General features: G+C 40.2%; 1 protein-coding gene across 1 annotated transcript; it reads left to right on the top strand.

The window, feature by feature from the left end:
* The first annotated feature begins 7 nt into the window (after positions 1–7).
* Positions 8–6,018, top strand: TRAPPC2 (trafficking protein particle complex subunit 2). Its single transcript, XM_069875129.1, has 5 exons — positions 8–32; positions 1,270–1,379; positions 3,122–3,265; positions 4,007–4,093; positions 5,195–6,018. Exons 2-5 carry the CDS (start codon positions 1,287–1,289, stop codon positions 5,291–5,293), a joined length of 423 nt encoding a protein of 140 aa, XP_069731230.1. The 5' UTR covers positions 8–32; positions 1,270–1,286; the 3' UTR covers positions 5,294–6,018.
* Positions 6,019–9,064: the final 3,046 nt, after the last annotated feature.

The raw sequence follows: 9,064 nt of genomic DNA on the forward strand, positions 1-9,064 counted from the left end.
CGGGGCCGCTTCCGGGAGCCGCGAGCCGCGCGGTAAGGCCTGCGGGCGGGCCCCGTCCCTGCGTCCCCCCTGCCCCTCCAGCTCCCCGCTTTCCTGTCCTTCCTTGCCTTCCCCCCTCCCTCCCTTCGCTCCTTCTTTTCCCTTCTTCCCTCCCTTCCCTCCTTCATTTCCGTCACTCGCTCCCTTCCCTCCTTCTTTTCCTTCGCTCCCTCCTTTCCCTCTTTTCCTTCCTTCCTCCTTCTCCCCCCCTCCCCTTCCCCCCTCCCCTTCCCCCCTCCCCTTCCCCCCTCCCCTTCCCCCCTCCCCTTCTCCCCTTCCCTTCTCCCCTTCCTCCAGCCCCTTCCCTCCCTCTCCTCCTCCTTCCTCCCTCCCTCTCCCCCTTTCCTCCCTCCCTCTCCCCCTTTCCTCCCTCCCTTTCCCCCCCTTTCCTCCCTCCCTCTCTCCCCCTTCCTTCCTCCCTCCCCCCCCTTTCCTTCCTCCCTCCCTCTCCCCACTTTCCCCCCCCAGCCTATTCCATGCCACCCCCTGCAGCTCGGGGTCCTTCCCCTGGAGACAGCAGCTATCGAGGGAGTGGAGGGAGGTGGGGCTGTTGGGGTCTTCACTCACCCTCTTTACCCAGAGGGTGGTGTGGTGCTGGAACAGGCTCCTCAGGGAAGCAGTCACAGCACCAAGCCTGACAATATTCAGGAAGCACTTAGACAACACCCTCAGACTCTTGGCTTGAATGTCGGGGTTGTCCTATGCAGGCACAGGGGTTGCACTTGAGAATCCTTGTGGGTCCCTTCCAACACAGAACATCCTATGATTCTATGAACTCTGGAGTCCCCAGAGCCGGGCTGTGGGAGTCTGTGGGACTTTGTGTGCAAGGAGAGGCAATGTCACCCTTTCCCTTTCTGCTGCCTGACTTTAGGGCCTCCAAGGAGAGATGTGAAGAGATGCTTCAGAGGGGGTTACACCGCCTTACTTCATAGTATCATTGCTGTCCATATCCCTGTGACAGCTGTCGGGGTATAAATTAAATCATCAGCCAGTTGTAGCTTAAGCATTTTGAGATAGTAGTAACTAGGGTCACTTCCAGGATATGTTGCACTTTCTAAGGGTATTTCTGCCACTATTTGACTATAAATACACATGCCTTGGAAAGTGTTTATCTCTCTTCAGCCTGTGGTAAAGACATAGGAAGTAAATTGGGCTGATTTTTAGGAGCACTTGCACAGAGATTAATAGTTTGTATTTAGACTCATCAGCATGTCTGTCTTTTCTTGTAAGGAGCACTGTCTTGAAGAATGTCTGGAAGTTTCTACTTTGTGATAGTTGGGCATCATGATAATCCCATATTTGAGATGGAGTTTCTGCCTCCTGGAAAAGTGGAGTCCAAGGTGTGGTTTGTTTTTTTTTCCCTGTGATAACTCCTATGAATTAATCGTGGTGCATTTTCTTTTATAATTTTACAGTGTATTGGAAACACGACCAGCATATTGTTAAAGGCAATATTAATTCCTTTATTTTTCATGATATAAAAATATTTCTTTTAATCGTCTTCAGTAGTTACACTTGCTTTTATGTAAGAAAGGTTTAAAACTTGTATTGATATGAGTTTGAAAATGTGAGAAGTGTAAGACTACTCAATAAGTAGCGTTTCCAGCAGGAAAAAAACAAACCTATCCATTGTGTTATTACATCAAAGAAAAAATAGGCATCAGAATAAAGGTGTGTGGATCTGGGATTGTGTTTAAAAGTGGAAGTCTATGATGTCATCTGTATTTTGAACTGTTCCCACAAAAAATCATCAGACTAGTTGGACTAGACTTGGCGAGTGTGAGAATGTGCCAGGTAGTGGAAAAAATCATTATGTGCACTTGGCTTGGGTAAGCTTCTTGTCTGGCTGAGGCTGAAATACTAAATCTTCTCCTAAGAGAGAATCTAAACTTGATGCACGCTGAAGGAGAACTGGTAGATATGTTTTGATATTTTTTGGCAAGTATCACTTTGTTTCTGGGATATGCCATTTAAGAGTGAATTCAGTGCAGATGCACAGCTTCCTAAAGTAAATGTTTTGCATCATGTGCATGGTAAATCTGCACAAGCTTTTGCCCCTTAAACTTCATTCCTTAGTTGCTTATTCAGTATGGTTTAATGGAACTTGTAAAGTTGTTGATGCCCTGAGCCAAACTTGACCTGGAGGAAGAACATAGTGCACTGAGAAGTGAGAGTGCCATTAATAGGCATCCCTGTATTATGGGGAACAGTGTAAGACAGCTTAAGTTTCCAGTCGAATAGAAGCTAATTGTATGGTTTAGGCCACTCTCTTCTTGGCAGATGTGCTCTGTTGTTCTGGTTAGTGTACAAAGAAAATGGCTCTTTCCCCATGTGACTCTTGTAGTGTTAGGGTCAAGTGCTGTGATTACTCTGTGAAGGCCATTTGTGTTTATTATAGGAGGAGGTGCAATTTACATCTGCAAGCATGTATTTAATACCAGTTGCAGGATGTTTTTCTGCACAAGGCTCTTAGGCAAAAGAACCCCCCTCCACAAACAATAAAAAATTCTGTTTCTAGGCAAATAACCTGAAAAAGCAGAATCTTTAGAAGACAGCATTACCAGCCTCTGTCCTCTTTCTGCTTTTTCCATGTCTCCTGACTTTTACACATTGTAACCTATTGTTCAATTTCTGCCAAATTTGACAGAGACGTTATGGTCTAGAAAATGCTGAATTGCTCTAAATTTCACAAAAACAAGTGACTGGAAAGCAGAAAAGAAGACTTTTATCAGGGCACTGTTGTGGAATAAATTTTCAGTGGGAAATTACCCATTGGTGAGCAAAAGAATTCACACTTGAATTTGTTCCCGAGCTGTAAATGTAGACTTTATTAGTTTTGCTGCTCTAGACTGTTTTTGTGATGAACTTCTTATTATGACCTTTTTTCTCCCTTGAGACCACATTTCATGAAAGTGTGTACTGGTTTCACTTAATAACAGGATGGCACGTGTGGCACAAAAGAGGGGTGTATATAACTTTATGTAACTCGAGCAGTAGGTGTTTAGCAAGTTGAGCAAATTACTCTTTATATTTCACTCCTTTCACTAAATTACCAATCCTCTGTCTTCTGGAAATACATTAGGATGATCATCGTCACCTCAACCAGTTCATTGCCCATGCTGCTCTTGACCTCGTAGATGAGAACATGTGGCTTTCTAACAACATGTACCTGAAGACTGTGGACAAGTTTAACGAATGGTTTGTTTCTGCTTTTGTCACAGCTGGTCATATCCTTCCCTCTTCTCTTTCCTTATGTTTATATAGGAAAAAGCCTTTCGCCCGAAAGGGACAAGTTAGGTAAAATGAATTTGGAATAGATTTCCCTGGCTATTCACTGCTATTATTGTTAGAGAGAGTCACCAGGTTCAGGATGAAGTTAAGTTGGGAGGCACAGCAGTTGTTTGAACTAGAACCAGCTGGAAAGGTGGTTTTTTTTTTCTTTTGGAGGAGCTGAAATAGCCTAATCACATGGAGTAGAGGAAAGAGGTATGAGAGGGTCTAAGCATGAGTCTTTGTTCCTATCCATTTGATAGTGCTAGAGAGGAGAAGCAGGGATAAACATGCTTGGTGTCAAGCACACTGACCTTGAAAACTTAGTGAAGGCTTAGTCTAATGTACGAGTAGTCCTAGAAGTGCTGTGAAGCATTTGTTATACACAGCAAGTAACACTGAGTGTCATTTTAACTTCAGAGGTTACATCAAAGGTGGTGAGAGTGTCATCCGCTTTAAAAGAATAACCTTGAATAGAGAAGTGATTATTTTCAAATAGGGGAATTTTTAAATTTAAAGGTAGTGCTTTCTACGTTTCACTGCTTCATTTACTAAATGCTTTCTCCTGTAAAGCCCCTGCTATTTCATGTACAGCCAAACATTTAAAATATATGCAGAATTAGGTGTAAGTGCTTATCTCAGGATATGTTAAATGTCTCTCTTCTTTTCAAAAGTTAAATTTTCCTTAATTGCTTTACATATGAGATTTATAATGCTTCACGATGTAAGGCAAGAAGACGGAATTAAGAACTTCTTTAATGATGTATATGACTTGTATATAAAGGTAAGAACTTATGGTCTCAATGCAGTATTTTTCAGTGTGTTCTGCTGTATGTGCTCAGACCTGCCACTGTTGGAATGTTTTCTCTTGTGGGTCTGTGTAAGTGAAGAAGTACCCATGCTGTCCTCATCAGCCAGAGTTGGTAATGTGACATATAGGCTGTGTTTTCCGTTAACAGAAGATTTTTATAAATTTAGAAATTTTAAATTTAAAAAGTATTTATAAATTTATACATTTAAAATTTAAAAAGTATTCATGAATTTATAAATTATTATTATTATTTATAAATTACTGTAGTCTTTCAGAATTTATCTTCATTTTAGTCCAGTGATTTTGGGACTGGGGCCTATTAAGTCTGGAGAAAAGGAAGGTGAGGGGAGAGCTTATTACTCTACAACTACCTGAAAGGAGGTTGTGGTGGGGCTGGTATTGGTGTCTTCTCCCACATAACAAGTGATAGGATGAGAGTAAATGGCCTCAGGTTGTGCCAAGGGAGGTTTAGATTGGATATTAGGAAATATGACTTCACAAAAAAGGTTGTCAGACATTAGAACAGGCTGGCCAGGGAAGTGGCTGAGTCACCATCCCTGGAGGTATTTAAAAGACGTGTAGCTTTGGCACTTGGGGACATGGTTTTGTGGTGGACTTGGCAGTGTTAGGCTTATATTTGGCCTCAGTGATCTTAAAGGTCTTTTCCAACCTAAAAGAGTATGATTCTGTGATTGATGGTGAGGATAGCAAAGGACTGTTCTGCAGAAGCCTCAGAACAAGCAGCCCTGATGCCTGGTGGTGCTGCCACGAGATGGGGCAGTCGCCAGCTCTGCCCGGGAGATGGCATTGTGGCCTCCTGCCAGGACTCAATTGATGCTGATGTCCAAACCGGAGGTGTCACGATGGATTTGTTCTCAAGAGCTGGTACTAAGGGATGGCCATACACATATATACGGGGGAAGGCAAAGGCCAGGGAAGTGAGTGAGTGTTGGGGAGCTCTGTGCTGTTTAGTGACGCTAAATAGACTGAAAGCTAGTTAACAGTTCCCATTTGAAATAACATTCTCCAGTGGTGGACCTTCTGCTTATTGACGAGTTTTTCTTCTTTCCTCAGTTTGCAATGAATCCGTTTTATGAACTCAATTCTCCTATTCGATCCAGTGCCTTTGAAAGGAAAGTACAGTTCCTTGGGAAGAAACACCTTTTAAGCTGAATTAATAACTTTGCAGAGTGAGTGCTTTTTCCATACTTCCCTGATTATTTGAACTGTAGTTCTTCCAGTTAGTTCTCAGCATGTTTGATATTCATCTCTCTGAAGACTGACGAATTGGATGCTTAAGACACTTGAGTTTGTTTTGGGGTTTTTTTCTGATACAGCTAAGAACAGTCAAGCTTCTCAGGTCATAATGTCTAACTTAAGGAGTTTCCTTCTATGTGTCATGAAAACTAAGTTTAAAAATGCCAGGGGCTGAACAGGTACAAACTAAGATATGTGGGTGCCAGTGCATATGCAAAATGTAAGCCTCATATACAGGGTGGGAGGAAATGAGATCTAAACATTGAAGATCACTCCAGTCAAGTGATTTAATACAAGCAAAAAGGAATTCTTGACCGTTTGGCCCAAGTGGTTAATTTTGTTATACATCTTCCTGCCTACAGTCCTTTGCTAGAGACCTTACTCTGCAGACTAACTGTACTCTTTGTGGTATTAAATCCTGTCTATGTTAATATTGTAATGTGTAATGTATGTATTATAAAGTGCTAAATTAAAAGTTTATATCAGCAAAGCTTTGTCTTCAGTATTTCAGGAAGTTTTGAGGAAAAAAAAAAAAAGTAATTTTAAAGTTTAAAATTGCAAATTTACCAAATGTTTTGTGCAATGCATGTTTAGCTGCAGTCCTGCATGAATGGATTGAATTAATAAAGTGGACCAAAATAGTTATGTCTGCCCTGACTTTAATTCTAATTAGCAAATGGAAAAAACCTAAACTAAATTTACATGTTTAAACCCACTTCTTTCCATTATCTCTACAAATGTTGACATTTCCTTTTTGAAAATATATCTAGACTGTGATGTTTGAACCATGAAACTTTTATTTGTTGAGGTTTCCGAAAAGCATTATTTGGCCTGTCCAGCCACTGTTCCACTGTAAAATGTGGTTAGGGATCCTTTTGCAAAACTTAACCGTCATTCCAAGAGTAGTTTTTAAATGGGTCTTTTGGCATATACGTAGTTAATATTTTGGTTGGTTTCACAATCTTTTAAGTAGTCTGTTTCCTTTTGCAGCAAATCTGTATAAGCAATATTCTTGGACCTTTTTTTGAATGTGTGAAAAATAATTTCCAAAGGAAGTGGCTTGCTGTTCTGTAGTCAATAGTCTATGTAATGAAAGGGACCATATGTGCACGTGCTTTAAATGTAGAGTCAGTTGTTACTTCTGTTTAATTTATACTTACTGCTGAACTGTCACTGTAAAATATTCCATGAGAAAAAGAAACCAATATAAAGGTTGCAACGCTTACCTTAAATAAAACATGGAATGATACTGCTTGTTGAGTATACTTGAAATGATTTAGGAGAAAACTAGATGATCGTCATAAGGCTAACTTTATTGGCAGGATGTGTGAAGATGAGAATATTTGTCTTTGCAGTATAGTTTCATAAAAACTGCATTTTGCAGCATTTTGATAATGCCATATAATCTTATGTAAATCAGCTGAAGTGACTTGGGTTTTTTTCTTGCTATATACATGAAAGCAACAGAAACACACTTGAGGTAAAGCATTCTCATTCATATGATAAGGAGCTATTAAGTTGGAGCCATTATGCCATCTTCTGCCACCTACTCAATAGCAGGAATACTGGAAAAATACTAACATTTAAACCTAACTGTGGAAGTACTTATGTTAAATAATCACATATGTGGCAGTAAGAAAAGTTTTGGCAAAGATAAAGGATTAGGACTAAGACTTTCTACCACTTCTGGAAACTGTGGGGTTTGTTTTTAAATAATTTTATTATTTTATGTCAGCACATAGTAGGAAGTTATGTTAAATGAAAGCACTTGGTCTCTTGCCTGATCTTTGAAGAAGTTGGTTAAATGGTGCCCGTTTTTATAGTCCCCTTATGTCTTTGCCCTTTTCCTCTGAACAGAGGAAACATAAATGGGAAATGTAGTCTCACAGGTCCACCTAGGCTTTATGAAAACAGTTAGTGGCCACAGAAAAGGGAGAACTATGTGCAAAACCATTACATTAATCATAGGGTTCGCCGTGAGGAATGTTGTCTCATGAGAGAGTTCTGAGGACCTTAGCTAGGTAGTTGTGATTTCCCTGTGTACAGAGGAACACTGGCTTATGCTTTGTTTTGTGACTTTTTACAATAAGCTGTGAGACTGCTATGCCAAATTGACAGGTAGAAGTTGTCTTTTGATCAACTATAGTCAAAAATGTGCTCTAGGTCTGAAAGATGCAGTTCTAGAATGCATCAGGGAATGAATGTTCCCAGCAGTATGAAGCACAATGAACAACACAAAAGAGAGACCTCCTTTGCAAGTATTGTTTGTGCCAAGTCTCAGAGGCTTAGGATAAATAATTTAGGTGAAATCTCTTGCAGGAGATAATCTGTATAAAGCAATAAAAGAAACAAAAAAAAGTTTGAGTTAAAGGGAGTAGAATTACTCGAAATGGTATAAAGATCAAGCATAGGGAAATGAGAACATTAACACAAGCCAAGAACATGAACCAGCCTTAACACACCTTGGCTGGAAATGCTACTTTGACTCAACTTTCTGCAAGGTTCTGTGACTGCTTACATAGCCTGTCATATGACTTAAAGTTTAAGACCTTTCTGAGGTACAGAGCAATTGTTGAAAGCAAGCAGTCAGGTTCTGGGAGCAGTCTAATGCCATCTATATACTTTATTCTAACATGAGCTGTTAGCTGTCCAAGCTACTTTATTCTGCCCCTTCCCACCACATTGCCGTGATGAGGTTTTTTTCCGCTCTCTTTAAAGGACATCTAGAACTTTGCATACGCATTACATTGTACGCTCTGTCACTCTACAGAACTCATTGTTAACAGGACCTCCTAATACTTGAGATACAGGAGTACTTGAATTCGTGATGTGAAACGTGCCACAAGTGCCTACTATACCCCCATATCAAACAATAGATATTAAGCTTTCATAAAGTACAGAAATGCCTATTATCCTTTTGCATTGTTCAAATAGTCGACGGTCTCCCTTTAAGAACAAAACCTGATCTCAATTTTGTCTTATCTACTATAGCACATAAACCCTGCTTTATCTTTACTAGCCACTTCGGTGTACAGTTGTGGTACAGCAGTTCCCAGGGCACAAGTAATATACAACTTTAAAAAACAGAAGTGTTTATCAAACCTATTTCTCAGATGGAGGCTTGGTAATCATGATGCTACATGGAAAGGGGATGGATGTTTTCCCAAACACAGATGGACACTTAGGCTTAAGAAGACCACAATGGTTCCCATCTTTAATTATCGTTTCCTTTTAGCAATCTTCTTTGAATCACATCTATAGTACTCTAGTCACAGTAACTTTGTCTCCTGTTTTGTTTCAACCTTACCCTCCGCTAAAATGAACATTAAAGGAAGCTTTACGTAGTAAGGCAGCAGTTTACAACAATTACATGTAATTAATTTAATAGCCCCACCAATGCAAGCAATCTTTGTTTATAAAGCTTTTTGCACTCTCAGCTTAAGATTACAATGAAGTTGGCCAAGATTTTCTTCATAGATCTTTTCACAGAAATTAAACAGAAGTAGCAGCTGAACCTCTATTTAGCTGTTGGGTGACTGAGGCTTAAAACACAGTTCTGTTGCTGTATATGCAGAACTGCAAGAATTAATTGGACTAAGGAATGTACAAAAGGTAAAAAGATGTCAATCTTAAGCAGGAGCAGCAGATCTATGGAGTAAAGTTGTACTGGACAGGTTCAAGCAATAA

The sequence above is a fragment of the Phaenicophaeus curvirostris genome, chromosome 1, assembly GCF_032191515.1.
Source record: "Phaenicophaeus curvirostris isolate KB17595 chromosome 1, BPBGC_Pcur_1.0, whole genome shotgun sequence".
NCBI classification, from domain to species: domain Eukaryota; kingdom Metazoa; phylum Chordata; class Aves; order Cuculiformes; family Cuculidae; genus Phaenicophaeus; species Phaenicophaeus curvirostris.